The 19,828-nt window shown below is 37.0% G+C and overlaps 1 protein-coding gene across 6 annotated transcripts in view; it reads left to right on the top strand.

Moving 5' to 3' along the window:
• Positions 1–16,987, top strand: part of sox6.S (SRY-box 6 S homeolog) — a 229,099-nt gene extending 212,112 nt beyond the window's left edge. For 5 of the 6 annotated variants that reach the window (XM_041591131.1, XM_041591130.1, XM_041591133.1 and 2 more), the window contains 4 exons: positions 3,398–3,506; positions 8,457–8,630; positions 12,049–12,265; positions 12,870–16,987. In XM_041591131.1, coding sequence (XP_041447065.1) covers positions 3,398–3,506; positions 8,457–8,630; positions 12,049–12,265; positions 12,870–13,173 — 804 coding nt within the window. In that variant the 3' untranslated portion in view covers positions 13,174–16,987. The remainder of the gene's footprint in view (positions 1–3,397; positions 3,507–8,456; positions 8,631–12,048; positions 12,266–12,869) is intronic. The other variant, NM_001280658.1, reaches the window with a different exon arrangement.
• Positions 16,988–19,828: the final 2,841 nt, after the last annotated feature.

Raw genomic sequence — 19,828 nt, 5'->3', positions numbered from 1 at the left:
CAGTTTCCTGTCTTTCCACTAGTGTTAATGGGATTTATTTCTGGGCTTATTGCTCCCCACCATCCATGATTTTGGATGGAGGCCCAGCTATCTGACACCGGCTTCAATATTGGCCTCCATATTGCCACGGCAATTTCTTGATTTCACAATGCCATATTCAGACTCAAGGCACCCAGTTCCAGCAACAAAGAGCAACCCCAAAAAATCTTCACGTCCTATTTAGCTGTAGGGGTTCAGTTCTTTTCTTTGATGGCTTCAGTTTTTTCCATCAGCAAAGAGATTTTGCAATTTACCAAAAAGCTCTAATTTCACCTCATCTGTTCACAGGATAAGAAAAGACTTGGAAGTCCACTATGATACCCCTCTGCATTAGATTCTTATATCATTTTCTGGCAGCAGTGGGGGCTTCCTAAGTCTCCTACTATAGAGTCCCCATTAATTATTTTAGTACCAATTGAAATTGTTGTAAATTGTTGTAACCTGTCCAAAGGCTTCAATCTGATGGAGGTTCTTTCACCACAATTGGAAGAATCTTTCAACAAAGTCATTACAATTTTCTTCTCTTGCTTCCAACCATGGACCCCACACATCATACTAACTAACTAACTAACTTGGTACAGTGGGCGCTGGTGTCTCCAAGTTTAGTGTTGTACCACAGACAATGCAATTTGATTGAAGGTGTGCTCCTTATATTGCAGTAACTATACCATATGACCGTATTTAAAAATCAGTAGCACTAAAATCTCTTCCTACTATTTGTTTCCAATTCATTTTGATTTTTTTTTTTTTCAAAAACTTGACAATAGCTTGCATCTTGAAAATACACATACCACAGTTTTCTCTAGAAGTGATCCAAGCTTTTCAGAATTTTTTTTCAATGCATGTTATTCTTAAAAGATTCAGAATCAGAAAACTCAAATGTGTAAAAAAAAAATTCCTTTGAAAAATTGGAATCATGAAAAAAAGAAGTCTTGTATTCTAGTTAATCAGCCAGTCAAAATCTCCAACATTATGTGAATTTCATGACATTTTTATTTTCAACAATTTTCAATTGATTAAAAAAAAAAAGCCAAAATCTTTGCATGCATTTGTCTAGTAGCCGATTTTCACATTTGAATTCTGTCTCTGAATCGGGTAATTTCAATATTTGCAGAAACTTTACAATTTAGCATTAAATCATTATCTGGGGGAAGAGATAATACGATACCTATTTATTTTTTGAGTCTGTCTATACTCCGGGGTGGATTATTTAGGGATGGGAAGACCGGCCGTTGTCAATGTCGTTCGGTAAATAGAGAATCACATAAAACCGCTGATTTCGAGGAAAGAATGTGAACACTCCACTTTAAGTACACAATTCACTGCACAACTGCAAATAGTTTGGCTAAACTTGTCCCAAATATCCACACATATTTAGGAATGGCATAAATATCCTTTATGGCAGCCGTTTACTCCAAACTGCACGGAATGCAACGCTCTCCCATCGGCCGTGTCCCACTGCGCATTAGCCACTTTATGGCTCTTGTTTGATGGAGTGATCAGTAAAAATTTAATGATACTATAAAATAATAAAAATGCCATTAATTTAGCCGGGATTCTGCATGGAGCAGGGGATAAAGTTACATTAATAAATGGAAAGGGGGGATTTTCTGGGGGGTTTTTGCAACAAAAAGCATTGTTAGGGGGAAGGTATAAATAACCCACATCAATTTAGTGGTGATTTTAGTGCCCATTATTACAGAACAGCCAATAAGTGTGTAAAGCTCAGTATATAAAATTTTATGAATACATACAGGAGTCCTGCTTTTATCTTAGAATTTGGGGGGAGGGGGAAATCCATTATAGAAAGTTATGTCTCATTTCAGTCTAAACAGCCCCTGCTAAATCAGACCTTGTTTCCTATTCCCTGTGTGACTGGCCAGAGACACTCTCATTTCCCCTTCCCAACAATCATCTTCTCACTCACAATTTGCCTTCTCACCCCATCTGAAATAATTAGTTGCTTGTCCCAAACTCAAGTAGTTGCCTTCTCACCACCCTGCTCTGCTCCAAAATTTGCCTTTTAACCCCCAACTCCAGCAACTGCCTTCTCACTTCCAACAATTGCCAACAGTTACTGAGCTCACTCCATCTCCAACAATGACCTTCTCACTTCCAGCTCCAAAATATAACTTACTTTACTCCAGCCCAAATATTTACCCTCTTCCCTCCAGCTTCAACAAGTGCCTTCTCGCCTTCAGCTCCAATAATTACCTGCTCACCTCCAACAATTGCTTTCTTACCCCATCTCCAGTAATTACCTTCTTGCTCTCATCTACAACAGTTACCTTCTCTTCTCCAGTCCCAACAATTACCTTCTCACCCCTTCTCCAACAATTACCTTCTCTCTCCCCTGTTACAACAACAGAAACCATCAGGAGAACATATCAAGTTAAAAGATGCATTTAATGCAAATAGTACCCAAGGCCTGGGGCAGCCATCTCTGGAATTCTAAGGAGAAGGGCTAATTACTGACAGTCTTACAAGTCTTTAGAAGCCCAGTTTTTTATTGGCTGTGATCATTTGCAGATACTGTTCTGTCCAAGGGAATCAATATGACACCTCCTCCCATATTTATAAATACAAATATACAGAGAAGGAATGCTCCGGTCACACAACAAGCTACACCCTCATACTGTACAGTCTAAAGGGAATCAATATGGCACCTCCCTCCTCCCATATGTAGAAATACAAATATATCAGTGAATCCTGCTGTAAAATTCTGTACCAACTATGTTCACAGCTGACAGAGTCACACAAAACAGTTACAAAATAATAAGCTGCACGAAAATTCCTTGTTTCTTTTGAAGTCCCCCCCCCCATCTCCAGAACTAGGTCACTGAACAATGGGATGTGCTGCAATCAGTATGGCGCTCCTACATTATGCATAGCGTCTAACATGCAGAAAGTCTTAACGGAGCAAAGAGCTCGTATTTCATGTCTCCAAATCGGAGCTGACATGACATTTAATTTTGTTTTGTTGTAACGAACAACGGATCCAACAGCACAACACCAGGGCCCGTTTTGTCTGAGCCGAGAACAACACGACATGTGGGAGAACATATTGTGATAAGTGACTGCACTAAATTAATAACAATTGAGTTTCACTGGGGATATAGGAGATCCCAGGCAGATGAGTCAGACGACATCCTACCTGCCCCTTCATTGTATCTTATAATCACGTATCTGCTTGTCTGATACATGGGAATTGTATGTCATATAAAGGTTTATATTCCCGAGTGTAAATTGGCATACAAATTGCAGCAACTAAACTACAACTGAAGGGCTTTCACTTTTAATATTTCCTGGTGCTGCCATGTGTCTTACCATTTCTGTCCCTCTTCTTCTTCCTTCTTAGGAGAGAACCCACTTTGAAAATCTCGGCCCTCATTTAACTGGGAAACCCAACAAGGAAGGGAAATTGGGGCCTGGAGTCATCGATCTCACAAGACCTGAAGATATCGAGGGTGAGTTTCTCATACCCCTAAACCTTGGGGTATAATGATCTGTATCTCACACATATTATTGTTCATCAGTCAGGAGCCCCACTGGGTTCTTATTGCTCCCAGGCCCCATAAATTATGAGAAATATGCACAGACATTAATCACATTTTTTAAAATAATATATGTGTTAAAAACCCTGTTTGATATAATAGGTATAGTTTCCCTTTGATAGCTGTAGCTCCAGAGCAAGAGGAGGTGCAGGTGGGTGGGTGATACAGAGGGAACGGCGGGTAAATCTTTAGAGATACAGCAGAAAGTACAGAGGGAATGGAATGGAGACAGGCAATAATCAGTTTAACATGAATTTTAATTCTCTGAAATGTAAAGAGAGATGAATTGGTGTTTGAGCATGAATTGAGGCAGCCAGGGAGAAGCGAGTCATTAAGTAGACTATTTGTAAGGTTTTTACAAATGATGTGGAAAATACATCGTCAATCTGCTTTATCACAATGTTACCATGAATATTTAATGGTTTTGTTAATTCGGGTTATGTGTTTATGCTCACTGCCTCTGCGCCCATCTCTGCAAATAGCACAGAACAGTTCAGAAGGCAGTTTCACTTGGAAGAAGAATACGATTTATCATCAGCCGATTCTATTGAAATGGAAAACAAAATCCAGGCAGCGGGTCACAGCTGAATTATCTTATAAAACGGGTCTTTTTACCCGACAGATGTGGCAGCCAGTGCAGCATATAGAATATGATGATAGAGGAGGACCAGTTGGTTCATCTCATCTTCCCCTCAAATGAATCCAAAATGCTTTATGGCAGTTCCAAGTATGTTTGAGGTCTGTCAATACTCACATGCCTTTAAATAAGAATAAGATTCCAAGGTTCGACGAGGAGGTGTCTTGGCTGCCACAATGGCTTCTCGTTGTTGCTGGTCAGGTCACTGGAGTAGTTAGAAGCTGTACCTGAAGGTTCTTGGACCTTTTCTTATAATACTGTCTTCTGTATGGATCGATGTTACTACTGTTGAACAAAAAAGTTTTGATATTGTTTAAAGAACTGGCTTTATTTTCCAATGAAGACCCTACATTTTGTTAAGTTTTTTCAACTAGTCAGTAGGGATGGGCGGATTTGACCGGTTTCGTTAAAGTCTATGGGCGTCAAAAAAATGTTGTCGCGCAGCAAAATTTTTTTGACGCACAACGCCATACAAGTCTATGGGCGTAATTTTTGTGGCGAAACAAGGCGAAAATATTCGCCCATCCATACTAGTGAGCACAGTGATCCATGGTCCTTAGCCAAAGAGATGCCCTCAGGGATCAGCCTACTGGTAAAAGGCCAAATCAACCTATAGTATTCACCCCTTTTCTTGTATGACCAGGAGACCCTCAGACCCAGTCCTATTGGTTGATTGGTGGGATCTACCCTTGTGATATTTTTCTGCCTTATCCACTTGTAATAGAGAAGGGTGCAACCCTCACTCTTGAATTAAAGTGGACCTGTCACCCAGACGCAAAAAGCTGTATAATAAAAGTCCTTTTCAAATTAAACATGAAATCCAATTTCTATCTTTTATTAAAGCATTCATAGCTGTATTAAGCTCATTTAAACATCTCAGGTGTCAATCAAATATTGTCTGCCCTTCCTCTATGCCTTAGGCACTTCCTATATGTCACTGCTCTCTACACATTCCCACATTCTCTTCACCATTTAATTGTGTAACCAGGGCATGGGCATCTGGTCCCCATTCTGGTGCACAAACAAGATTCTGAGATGAAGCAAGGCTTGTCTTAATAACAACGTGCACAAAATGGCTCTTGCCTGCTTGCTATAATTATAAATTCCCAGACTGAAGGAAATAAGATTCAAATAATTTATTTAGTGTAATTAAAGTTCATTTTGCTTGACTAGCGTTAAAATTCGATTTTGAATACTTATTTGGGTGACTGGTCCCCTTTAAGTGCCATAATCACACTAAAATTATCCTCAAAATAAGGCTGGACCCCACAGTTTCTTCATCTTTTGGTTGCGTTTGTAGAATTTTGCCTTAGCTTGAACCTCTCACCTTCCTTGACCATCTATATATTCTTCATTCTAGATTCTAGAACTAAATGTTTTTGTCGATCATTTATGTTTTCGCAATAAATCAGATATGAAATTTGTCTTTAATGGGTGAAATACGGACCCAGCCATAATCCAATACTAAATTACAAAATAGGGTTGTAGAGGATTCTGGAGAGTTTACTCTGGAAATTTCAGCTCCTTTTTGTATTTCACTCCCACCCAAACAATTTAACTTTTCCACTAACATTAGGGCTCATTTTGTGAGTCAGCGCTGGTTTAAACATTCTTTTTTTTTCAAGTAGACAGACAATTTGCTCCTGTTAATGAATATTTCCATGACAGAAATGCAAGTTTAGTCCTAAAGGCTTAGTGCAGATTTACAAGTACCAATTACGTATCCGTCTTGGAAATATGAGTGGGATGTAAAGAGTCAGTAAAGTTTTTATCCTCCCCACCAGATATTTGCTTTTTATCCAGCAAAGAAGTCAGTAGGGTTGCCATCCAAATTTAATTTATTGTTCTCTCTATTCAACTAGGCATTGTATTGTACTGTGAGAGGTCCTGTAGGTCTTTGTAGGGTAGACCTAGTCAGCTGAGTAGAGCGAATTACCAACACAATCTATTTGTTCTCTAGAGCGTGTGAACAGAGAGAAGGAGAATAGCTTCTGAATTGTTGGATGGGCATGTGAGCTTTATCTTTTAATGCCCATCCTTACAGATTCAGGGATATTGCACCGACTTGCTTGGTGGAATCTTCATAGGAGATAAAACCATCCAAATCCAGAGCCCATATAGGGACACCAGGGATTTTGATCTAGTATTCTTTATGTTTATGTACCATTGGTTAGGGCTCCGATACCCTCTTAAATGGCACCAAAAAACTGTTTAGTGGACACAGCTTTTGTTGCTCTTGGCATAAGCACAGGGAGCAGTCAGGTAGAGCAGCCCAACTCTTTTTACACTGAGGCCAGAAGCTCTCTCTGTAGCTTTCTAATCATCCTCCAAGTTAATGACCTTGCATTTTTGCCATCTAGAAAAGAATATTTCTGATTGTCAATTCTTGTAAGGGCTAAATATTTATAGTTGCCATGGACAGAAAAAAAGAGAGAGCAGCTCATGAAAGGAAAGTGCAAAGACAAAGATGTAACTGTGCTGTGCGAAACCTGAACAAGCCTTCAAATTCTCTGCCCTTGGAAAAGCAGCACTATTTTTAAAGCAGGCTAGAATATTTTCCAAGTGTATTTATAGGATATGCACATTTTTGTGTTGAAGACAGAGGAGAAGAAAGAGTCTTGTTTCATACAAAGTTTCATCAAGATAAAAAAAAAAAAAAATCACTTTGAGCCAAAGTACTTACAATTTACTTAAAAGTCAACTTGCGCTTTGACAGCAAATCTGCAAAGAGGGAGACGTTGGAAAGGAATAAAAGTTCGTTTTTTGAAAGGAGTCGAATTTCCAGCATTTTGCAAAGCCACGAGCCGCACGCATCAGCTCACCGCAAAGTCATTAGGTCTTTTCAAATTCAGATGAGAAACATTAGCAAATCCCACAAAAGGCTTTAGTAAGGATCTAGTGTTCATTCACATATGGCTGAGAAAACTTCTGCCTTATTCTAGGGCTCCTCATCTTTAACTGCCGTCAATCTACGAAATCTCTAGAAAGGAAAAGACCTACTTTAAGTCAGTTAGGAGACTGTTAAAAAGAAATGACCATATATAATAAAGGCTGATGTGTCCCCAAACTGTTTAAGACCCTTTATTGACTTTATATTAACAAGTTTGTCTGTTTGGAATGATGGGCTGCTCAACATACTGTGAATGAGGTACCATGCCTACAGGCAAATATCCATCATTAAACAATTACTTAAAATTGCTTTTTAATTCATTTTAATTTGGAGCTGTTCTGTACTGTGGCCTATGTATTATTCATTCTTGGTGTAAACATTGTAAATAGGGAGTTTGAGCCTTTTAATGGGGCTTCCATAAATACACCAAGGCTTTAGCTCCAATTAGCATTGCTACACAAATTACTTATACACCCCATACTCAACCAAGCGTTCCATGATCAGTTCACATTTAATAAGTCAAGAATTAAATTATAACAATAGATATGTTCATACACTGCAAGTGTTTGGACTTACATCTTCCAAACTTTTTAAGTAAATGTATTAATTTTGGTTTTTATTTGTTGGTAAACATAATTGTAATTGTTGAATAAACAATGTTGAGGGAAATATTTTTACCTCCATATATTTATGGAACACTAATGATGTAGATGTTTTAGGTAAAGAAGGAGTATGGAATAGTTTTAAGTAAAATAAATAAAAGAAAGAGGTAAATGGTATTAGTGAATGATAACTTTGATTTAAATTTAAAGGCAACTAGAAAGTTTTAGATGGTAAAAACAAGTAGTCATTGCAGTGTTTTAATGAAAAAACAAGAATAGTAGAAAGAAAAGAGATTTTGGGCCCAAAGAACTATTGGATTTCATATTCTGTAGAACAAATGGCTCAATGATACTCAAATGGATTTTGGCCAGGAGCAAATGGTTTCAATTAAACAGGAAAGGTAGATAGTCTTTAATCAAGAAGAAAAAATAAGATGAAATATAAGATTTGTTGATGGAATGTGGTGAAGATAAAATGATGGATGGTTTGGGGTAGAACGTATGTGTAATTTTAGTAGGAAGTAGATGTTTTAAATTGGAAAGGAGGATGGAAAAGCTTTGAGATGGAATGGAAGAAGTACAGTAGAGGGTTTTAGGTAGTAGGAAGTGAGTAGATGACTGAGCTCAGGGTCGGACTGGGGGCATTTTTTTAAAAAAATACTTTTGATTTTTGAAATTAATTTATGTTGGTCGGTTTGCAACTACTTAACAACCATATTTCTTCTGGCCAACAGGAGGCGCCACTGTCGTTGAGGCTCGAGTCTACAGGGACGCAAGGGGTAGAAGTAGCAGTGAACCTCATATCAAGCGACCAATGAATGCTTTCATGGTTTGGGCAAAGGATGAGAGAAGGAAAATTCTCCAAGCTTTCCCGGACATGCACAACTCCAACATTAGTAAAATTTTAGGTAGGTTCTGAAATAGATCAGCCTTCTGAGCTCCCATGAAACTCCCATCCACACTTCTATCAGACTCCCTTCCTCACTCCCATCAGAATCCCTTCCTCATTCCCATCAGACTCCCTTGCTCTCTTCCATCAGACTCCCTTTCACACTCCCGTCAAACTCCCTTTCATACTCCCATTAGACTCCCTTTCTCACTCCCATCAGACTCCCTTTCGCACTCCCATCAGACTCCGTTCCTAGTTCCCATCAGACTCCCTTCTTTGCTCCCATCAGACTCCCTTCCTCGCTGCCTTTAGACTCCCTTTCTCGCTCCCATCAGACTCCCTTCCTCGCTCCCATCAGACTCCCTTCCTCACTCCCATCAGACTCCCTTCCTTGCTCCCATCAGACTCCTTGTTCCCATCAGACTCCCTTCCTCGTTCCCATCAGACCTCCTTTCGCACTCCTATCAGACTCCCTTCCTTGTTCCCATCAGACTCCTTGTTCCCATCAGACTCCCTTCCTCGTTCCCATCAGACTTACTTTCGCACTTCCATCAGACTCCCTTCCTCACTCCCATCAGACTCTTTTCTGCATTCCTATGAAATGTTTTCCTGCAATGTTTTGTTTCTTTTTTTTCCCAAAGGTGACAAAATGTAACATTTTATAGAACAGTATGAATTTGTTTAATCAGGCAAAAGAGTTAAATTACCTATGACCGGCCAATTTATAAACAGTTTTTGACTCACCAACATTCATAGGAAAAAAATATGCCTTTTATAAAACTTATTCATTTTGCCATTCTTTCTTCTCTTTTATTGACTTGTATATTACTGAGCAGCTTCTGAAATATTTTTTTGTCATTTTAATTAAAATTATGTTTCACTCTCCTGAAATTTAAATAAGTAAATAGAAGTAATAATTATAATTTTATATTTTTTTCCTAAATGTAAATATTCTTTGAAAATAGACACAATCCCCACGGTCAAGTTATAAATCCTGAGAAATAATTCCTTTTCATTATAATACATTGTTTGGGGGTATAAAGACCAATAGCCAATTTTCCAAATGTTGTTTCTTCTCTATAAGTGTTTGGGAAATTCATTACAAATTACAGGAGATGAGCCAAAGTGTTTTCCTGTTACTTACTTACCCCAGCCCAATATGACAGGTCCGATTAGATCTGCAGCTGTGAGTTCACATTAAGTCCTTTATACAACCACTAAAGCTGTTTTTTCTGTACTTTTTAAATATAACTAACCAGTTGAAATTCATAATGCTTAATACACTCAGACAGGGTTGAGTAATATGTGTATAATGAAAGGATTAGTGTGTTTGCCAAAATATGCTAAAGTTAGGATAATTTAGTGTAACTTATGCAAAATTCAAGGATTATAATACTGCAAATAGCGTTTCTGTATCCTAGTAGACATTCGCTTAGATGACAAAACTTTAGGAAGTGACATTGCTTTAGAAACACAGTCTATAAAATATTATACCAGCAAAGCCCCAACTGTACGTCATTAAATAATTACGGCCTTTTCCTGGACAGATGTAGGTCACTTATGGGTGTAAGTGACCCTGGTAATATCTGGATATATTTAATTACTCTCTAAGAAAGGCACATTTGGGTCACCCTGCCTAATAGCTACCACACAGGAGGGGCAGGTTTGATGGCATCGATCCTTGGATCATGTGTACACAATAAATAAGGAGTGAGACAACTTGTAGATAATAAGATACAATTATACATTCAACTTTATGGGAATTCTCTGCACCTAAGTTGTGACTTCAGATGAATTAAAGGTTCTTCTTGGGTACAGTGATGTGTGGTTTGATCATACCCAAGTAATATATATTCTGATCAGATGGGTCTTCAATATATAGTTCCAGAGAGTTTATGGAAGAAAAAAATGTTTCCTTCCATACAATGTCGAAAATAAACCAAGGAGAGGACAGAGATGCCTCCATTTGAGAGTTGGGCTTATGGTATCATGGGATAGGAGATGATTTGAACAGGGACATTAAACGAGATGAAACTCAAATGAAATAAACAAGCTACCTTTTGTTTGTTACAGGGGACAGAGTTGAGGCTTGTCTGTTGGTCCTCTAAACACTCTTAGTCTTAGTTTAGGGTTCAACTGATTCAAGACATATTCAGAATAATTTATTGTGTCTCCAATATGGCCTCCCTGATTGGGTTCCCTTCAGTCTCAATAACTACCGACTCATGACAGAGTAACCTACTGAGTAGCAGATGATGATTCCATCTACAAAAAGACATGGTGTTGAGCTTTAAATAAAATCAGACTGCATGATGAGATTATCGTGATTTTAACTTTTCTTCATGAAAAATGCTATGCAGCTAAGGGGTTTAAGATGATGGGGGGGGGTGCAAATTCAAGTATTTCTGCTCTTTTTTCTCTGTTTCTGTATACATGAATGCCTGTTGCCATCTTGGGTGTAAATTAAGTCAGACTCACAGTAGCAAGGAGAGTTTATTCAGTCATTCTTTCTCCACATCATCCATTGTTAGCTGTCATGATTTTCAAGTGCCTTTTAGTAGTGACAAGTCACCAAGTCCCACTGCTGCCAGAAAAGAAATATAGGAATCGTACAATAAACTCCGGTGAAAGGGACTCAAACAATACCCGCTGTTTATGTTATGCGCACAATAATATTCACTGCTGAGTGTTCTTTTCCCCTCCATCTCTTTCAGCCTTCAGCCTTTGTGTCGCATAAACGTTAAGGTTGGAATCAGATCTGTGTTTCAGAATGTGTCTGCACATAACACATAATACATTTTCCGTTTTAGACGGTTCAGCCACACAACACATACTCCCTGAATCGAGAACAATCAACTGGCTTATCCTTGGTCGCTCAAGAAGTGCTTGTAAACAAGAGTTCCTTTCAAGAGCCATTGATGGTCGAGTGTAGCTATTATATTCCTACTGAATCTTAGTTGATATCATACAGAACAGGATGGTTTCGGCCTTGGATGTCTCAATATTTAGCAATAAAGCAAGGATAATTTATTAAAATAATTATTTCTGAAAGATCAATGTTCCTTCCTTAGAAGTAGAACACAGAAATGTCCATAATAATTTTGTTGGCATACTTACAAAGACTGGCACCATAGAAGATTCCTGACGCTAAAGAAGAATAAAAATAAGTGCAAAAGGGTTGCTCAACACAAGCCAAATGCAGGAGATGAAGGTTAAGCGATACTTTTTACTTGCTGCTCATTATGCTAATAAAAGGTATCAACCTTCATTATCCTTCATCTCTCATTGCCACCTAAATCATATCGATTACGCTATACTCCCAAGTCTTTATTTGGAACTATGTTTTATAATAGTTACAAGGCCCTACTGCAAAATCTCTTTAGAGACTTCAAACCCCCAGATTACTAATGTACTCTCTACTGATTTAACCAATGCAGGCTCTCGTTGGAAATCCATGTCTAACCAGGAGAAGCAACCATACTATGAAGAACAAGCTCGACTAAGCAAGATTCACCTCGAGAAATACCCCAACTACAAGTACAAACCTCGGCCGAAACGTACCTGTATTGTTGATGGCAAAAAGCTACGTATTGGAGAGTACAAGCAGTTGATGAGGTCTCGAAGACAGGAGATGAGACAGTTCTTTACTGTTGGGTAAGGAAACATTTTTTCTCTCAATGATTTATTTACCCATACAAGGTTCTCAAAAGTCATTGTCACATCAAAAATTAAAATGTTGGTTTATGGAAGTAGTGTTATGGAACAGAAAATTGACAGTGGGTTCCCTACATCTGCTTCCTGATGGGGCCTTTGAAAAGACACGTCATGATCAATGTATACTGTTCTTTATAGGACATTAATGATATGAGATCAGGATCTTCTTTCACCACTGCAAAATGTAGTCAAACACAAATGAACCCTTCAGAAATGGCATCAATCAGAACAGAGGTTTTATGGGAGAGTGACCAAGTATAATTTTATTTAAAAAAAATTGTACTTATAAAAATTTAGCTTGGATACTTGGCCAATAAGCCAGCAAAATAATAACATTTTCTTTAGGGACATCAAAACCAAACAAAAACAAAAAATGTATACCATTTGCAAAGTAGATTTGATTAAGTCCAAATACTGTACTCAAAGGTAAGAATCTTCTCCCCTGGAACAAGGGTGATTGGACACCCATTGAATATGTTTATTGACTAGCCACCTACTGTGATTGATACTGTTTATGACAACTTTTTTCTCTCCACTGTTTTAGGCAACAGCCTCAGATACCAATTAGCACAGCAACTGGGGTTGTGTATCCCGGTGCCATTTCCATGACAACAACAACGCCATCACCTCAGATGACATCAGATTGCTCCAGCACGTCCGCCAGCCCCGAACCCAGCATCCCTGTCATACAGAGCACATATGGCATGAAGCTGGACAGTGGGAGCCTTGTTGGCAATGACCTGATGAACGGAGAAGACGAAATAGAAATGTACGATGACTTTGAGGATGATCCCAAATCAGACTATAGCAGTGAAAACGAAGCCAACGAAGCTGTTAGTGCCAACTGAGGAATGTTAACGGACACTCAGCGCAAACAATGAGGGAAAAAAATTTAACTCTGTTGACTTTTTTGGAGTTTTGAACAAAAGTTCTTAAAAAAGCCTGCATGCATCTGTGGCTTCCCCAGTTCCATCAGCAGAATGGTCTTAAATATTTCTTGATGTGTGAGACAGTCTGACACACCATAGTTTTTCTCAAACTTGCTTTTTTTTTTTTAAATTTTAAGTGAAGACATAGTAGAAAAAAATCAGACGCCAGGACTTGAAAACTCAAACAAACCCATAACTGTCTTCTAAGTCTTACATTTTTAGTGTGTTTTCCTTTTTTTGAATGCTGGTAGATTGCTAAGTTACTTTTTTTAAGATGGGGGTTATTCAGTCTCACTCAGGTATGCTGTGTCAGCCAACAGGTTGTGAATGTGTTTTTATGATGAAATTCATTAGAAGATAGATTTGTACTCATTGTGATACATAACGAAGTGCAGAGCTTCTCCCGTCCAGCCCCATCGATTGTGTGTTAAAACTTTCAGTATTGTTAAACCTGAGCATCTGACGTCTTAAGGAAAGACTCTAAAAGGCCTGAAAATATTGTGTCGCCTAAGACCACAAAGTGGCCATGCACAAGGAGCAGCAGTTATTAAGTCATGACGGCTAACACCTCTTTATTTGATTCCAACAGCTAAATCTTTCCCAGGGAACGTTAAAATGAAAAATGTTAAGGATTCTGTAGGAACTATTCATGGTTTCTTGTGGGTTCATGTTGAAATGGGAAATCTTGGGCAAGTCAGCACAACTAACAGATAATGTGTATAATTTGGTAATTAGTTGCCTTCTTTTGTGTTGAAACCCCTTGCATTCAGTCTTACCCCAATTACCCTTAATTCAATGTTGTTTTGTTGTTCATTCCAGAATGCCAAGGGTCCAGATGCATGATCCATTTTTAAATCTTTCCTTGCTCCAAAACCTTAACGCATCACTGCCCAATGCCTTACAGGACTAGCCAACATCAATTGGTTCACTAAAGTTGTAGCGTCAGTGAGCCTATGAGGGAAATCATTTTGTGTTAAATTCCTTCGAATTGGAAAATATTTATTATATATGAATTGTGTCTGTGGGCCTTTAGCCTTCTAGGTGTTTCTAATTTAAAATCCAACTTCATTTAGAACCTCCACAGAAGGGATGGGGATTAGGAATATGGTTGTGATGTTCTTCATGTCTAGGTTCTGTTTTCACTTTGGGCAACTGCATTACAGAGCAAGCCCTTAGAAACATGTAGCCCCCACAAAGAGGAGCCATTTCATGTCATAATAGATGGTGGAGACTGATTTAGAGTGAGTGCATCAACCTCTGACACAATTGATGTTTTGCCATGGTGCAGTCTGGGCACCACCATTGGCGTGCATGATGCATGTTTTTTTCAAAAGGTACAAAATGCACCTACTCCTTTCAACAGAAGTCAGCCCACTCATACAGTATGTGTAAGTAAAAGTGTAAATAGAAGTGCCACATCCCCTAACAAAACTTTATAAGAAAAGTCTGAACAGCCAAGACACCTCACCTTGGTGATTTAGCCCCCTGCACAATCAACAGGAGATTGGAACATTGTAGCTGCATAGATTTGAGGCATTTTGATGTTATGGTTTTAAGGTGTTTTATACCTAACATGGGGAAAAATTGACATGTGTAGAGTATAATTAGCAAATGTCCTCAGATGGGCAGGACATCCTTTACAAAGCAGGCTGCAGCCTCTAAACAACCCATAGCATTAGTTTTGTTTTTTTGTCCCAGTCGCGTGTGAAATAAAGCCAAAAAAGGGTTTAGAATGTGCCAAATTTCGGGTTGCAATGTAACAAAGGGTGTGTATAGGGTCATTCCTCTAGAAGAATCGCTTGAGGTTTGCAAAAGTCTTCTTTTGAGAGCATTTACATTTGACCTAGCATTTCATTGCTCTTCTCAGTGTCTCTAATCGTGACCATATATTATTACTATATTCTTTGGTTTTGTCTCTTGGAAGCTGGGACACGTACAACTTGTGTGATACCAGTCATAAGTTCTGTTAAGGAGGTGTGTGATTAGTGAAAAGCTTTGTCATAACAGCAGTGAACCCCAGATATTTATGTGTGTCCTCATGCCCTTCTTGCATTTGGTAACATGCCAGCTTTGAAGTTATTGCTCCAATATCTGAAATCATGTAGTTCCTAAGGATATTCTATACAAAAAAAAAAACCTTAAAACCTATTTAATTGCATTGGCGAAGATTTCACACATTTTCTTCCTATTTGAGAAATTTGACTGTTGACTGATCTCTGTGCCCAATCAAGGCAAAGTCAGGACTGTAGAGATAAAATAAGTTGGTGAAATGGCCGCCAAGTGATCAGGGTGCAGTTATTCATACAAAATGTTCAGGTTTGGTACAACGGGGTGTCTTGCACATGTCTTAGGATTTTGGATGAAAACTATTACATTTGATAGTTCAAGATATCTTTCTTCCCGTATGACATATATTTAATTTTTGCAAAAGAATAGTATTAAGATTAAGATTTTTACATCCAATTGGATTTTAATTGTATTTAAAATGCAATCTATTTTTTGTATTTTGTTAAGATATTTTGACACCAGTGTACATTGTTTTATAACTTTTCTGCACAGACAAAGATTTTAATTTGCAGTTCATTTTTTATTTTCCTTCCCTGCGACCATTGGGGAAAGAAAAATATATCACACAGGCTGAAGAAGTACAAAAGGACTTTTCTTTAATAGTGAAACTTGATTTTGCTTGTACTTCAGAAACACAGGCACCCACAGACGCTGTTTCTCTAAGTGTTATGAGCACTGGATATAAATTGTATTTTTTATCACTTCTGACTAATGTGAAACTGTTGTACGAAAACTAAATGAACAAAAAGTCATCTGTTTGGGCTTGTGTGGACAAGCCTTGCAGTTGTCAGATCTGAGTCATTTCTTTATGTATTTTTATCTCATTTATTTATGCAAAATTATGTGTTTAAAATCCTTTGTTTGAGCTCCAACCAAGTGCCACCCTTAATCTGTTATGCAACCTTTCTTATTAAATATATATATCAGAAATTGGCTGATAATTCTGCACACTGTAATGAGAGCCAATGTGATAAATATTAAACAAAGGAAAATATGTTTTCCAAAAAATTCACATCACGAGTGAAATCTATTTATTAGCCTTCACCGGCTCTAAAATACAAGTATGTAGTGACAATCAAAGGTCTTGCTGTCGACAATTGGAGCTTACAACAAAGTGACGGGCTTACACATCTCATTTGTAGATTTTTTAATTGTGTAAATATAACATAGGAAATAGATTTTATTTTTCATTCATGGATACTTGTTGAAGTATACAGTAACTTATATATTTGCTTATTGCTTCTATAGTAGAATCTATTGGTCCATAGTTGAGAAGAGAAGACACTGAACCTAATGTAGATGTTTCAAGTATCGCCCCTCCCCATTTGAGAAAACTGCTTTGGAGCTACAATCAGTCCCATGGGGAGTACATTTTTTATTTGGCATGCCAATGTTTCTTTGCATTAGCTGCCAAAAACGTATCTTCCACCAGTGTTAACGGGATTGCCACAAAGTGTAGTATTTCCTTCATGTCATTGTGACATGAAAATTTGCATCTACAGGAACAGTAGGGTTAAAAGTATTCAAAAAAGTATTCAAAAATGTTTTCGGTACAATCAACCTGCACAATCACTGTAATAATCATGTCGGATAGGATCATAATGTATCATTTGTTGTTAAAGGGTCGTCTTAAAGCTTATAATTTATTTCTGGTTTGCAAAAGTTACCCCAGAGGAGATAAATATTTTATTCAGGGAAAGGATCGTATCAGATCAACCCTTCTTTGCAACATAAGTATTTTAACTTGTTTTGCCCCAAAATATTGAATATTTAAAGGGGACTAAGCAGCTCTGAGAAAAATTCAGGTGATAATAGTTGACTTTCACAACTGATTTCACAGATTTTTTATCATTTGTTGGTAATTAAACTTGAATTGTTACCTAAAAATACATGTTTACAATGAGCTCTCATCGTCATACTTCTACATAACACTTTCCTGGTGTTTAGAAAGCACTTTTAACAATGGTACCAATTTTTTAATATACTTTTAAATATTATACACAAACACATACATACATATTTAGTGCTTTGATAAATTACATGCGTTATAAAATGAAGCATAATTATCAAAGAAAGCATTCGGGTTCACATTTTCATTCAGCAACTATTATTTCTTACACAGCATTTTTGAAAAACAGCTACTGAAGCCGAGAGAAGCAAGAACAGGGCTCGTAAATAGAGTCAGTGTTCAACACAAGTAGCACAGTGTAGGGACTGTAAAAACAACCCAGGCAAAGGAGCTTGGGGACTTATCAGTATCAGATTTATAGCCACCAGGTGTTAGGATTCTGTTTGCCATAAGACAAATTAATTTTACATTTTATTTTAAATTAAATAAACTCTAATACTTAAATGACATTTTAAAATTGTTACATTTTAATTGTCATTTTTAGATTGCATTAAAGCCAACATTAAATTGTAAAATTGTTACATTTTAAATGTAATTTAGATCAAATTAAATTGAAAACTTAAATACAATTGTAAAATGTATTACATTTTAAATGTAACTGTAATACTAAAATCAAATTGTAGAAAGCTTAACTTAAAAATGTAATTATTAGAGGAAACTACATCCAGTGCTAAACTGAAATTGTAAAATGTTTCATTTTCAGATCAACTCTAATACTTAAATGAAATTGTAAAATTGTTACATTTGAATTTTTAATTTGTATGAACTCAAAAGCTAAAATTACATTGTAAAATGGTGACATTTTTTATTTCATTTTTAGATTACATCAAAAATAAAATTGCAAAATGTATTGCATTTTAAATGTTTCAAAATGAAACTGTAATACTAAAATGAAATTGTAGAATGATGAACTTAGAAATGTCATTATTAGAGAAAACTAAAGCTAGAATGAAATTGTAGAATGGATACATTTTAAATTTCATTCTTAAATGTAAAACTAAAATGAAATTGTAAAATTGTTACACTTTATCCTAAAATTCAATTGAATCTAAAACTTAAAGGATGATGTCCTGCTTTAATTAAACTGCTTGGTTCCCTTTCAGATGGTACTTGATGCTTTGTTTAATTTATGGAATAAATGTAAAGGGGGGTAGATTTGTCGCGCAGAACCTGGTAGTGATCATTTTCCTAAGCTGGTCGTATCTCCTTATTCTTCTCTGTCTTATCATGTTGTTAAGGTACCTGTTTTTCTATTGCAGTGTTGGGTTCAAATTTGGAACCATTTTGATGCTGGAGGAGGCCAAGGCATTTTGTTACCTCCAACATTGGAAGGGTTTAAAGGACAACTATGATTAGAATGTGAATAAAAGAGGCCATTGGTGCTTCTTGTTAAACCATAACCTAAAAACTGACTCTAACACAAGTGTTCTTGATTAAAGTCAAACAAATATCAGTGGCCTCAGTTTACAAAGCACTTGTTACATTTCATTTCAGTACTTATGTTTTCTCCCCAGATCTTTGCAATATATTGTTTTTATGGGTTTTTTTATACTCAACTGTAGAAGACTTTTTTTTATAGTCCTCCTATCCCAATGTAATGTTTTTATTGTCAAATTTGTGTTATTTGACTGCTGAGCTTGTTGAAGTACACAATGTTTTAATTGATGTCGTTGTTGTAGAAACACGTTGGTATGGAAAATACGGAAGATGCTAATCGGCTTTGTGTTTCTGACTGAAGAGCCGTGAATCCTTTTGGTGCTCTTGAGTCTGGGAAGGTGCAAATATCTAACTTTTTATGCTGCACATTGCAGACTGCTCTAATGTGCGTTGTATGTGTTGTCTCTTATTTTCTTATGCTTTTTTTTCTCATTAAGTAAAAAAAAATCTAATTTTGTTTGTTGTTATCGCCTGCCGCCTTTAAGTGGAATAAAATGATGCTTAGCATTCATGCTATTTCATTATTGTATTGTCATATACCGTATGACAAGCTTCAAGCTGTTACTACTTATCCTTACTGTAACCCCTCCCCCAATGACATTGTAATTTTTTTATGTGATGTATAGTGTGAATTTGTACTCTTTGTTAATTTAATCAGCACAATTCACTGACATGCTGGACTGAGATGCAGCTGCTTTTTGGTAAAGTGTAAAGTTGTTTAGAGCAGTTGAGACAACCCAGATCGTGTTGTTGCAGAATATTTAGAATTTTTTTTTTTTAATTAGCTGACAAATTTGTGGGTATAACTCAGACGTCGGAGTAAGACCTCCGCTGTCAAATTTGATCTCAAACTTTAAAAATACATTTTGTATAGTAGACATTCTCTGTACAATGCAGGTACACATGGAAGCCTACGGCTCGTCACCTTTTGGTGTTGCAAAGACAAGAAAAAAAAAATAAACTGGTGTTTATTGCTGCTTTGAATATGTTTTAAAGTCTGAAAATGTAAATAGTTTATCAGAAAAAAAACAAATCTTGTACAGTCCAGTGTATAGTTTTTAACTGAACTTCAAAGTTGCCATCACGTGTCCCTTGCACTGTTCTATCGATACAGTACCTGTTTGCTAAGGATAAAGATTCAATAAATCTGAACAGAAATAA

The sequence above is a fragment of the Xenopus laevis genome, chromosome 4S, assembly GCF_017654675.1.
Source record: "Xenopus laevis strain J_2021 chromosome 4S, Xenopus_laevis_v10.1, whole genome shotgun sequence".
Taxonomy (NCBI): domain Eukaryota; kingdom Metazoa; phylum Chordata; class Amphibia; order Anura; family Pipidae; genus Xenopus; species Xenopus laevis.
Note: the sequence above shows the minus strand (reverse complement) of the source record. Positions and strands in the feature narration are given on the sequence as shown.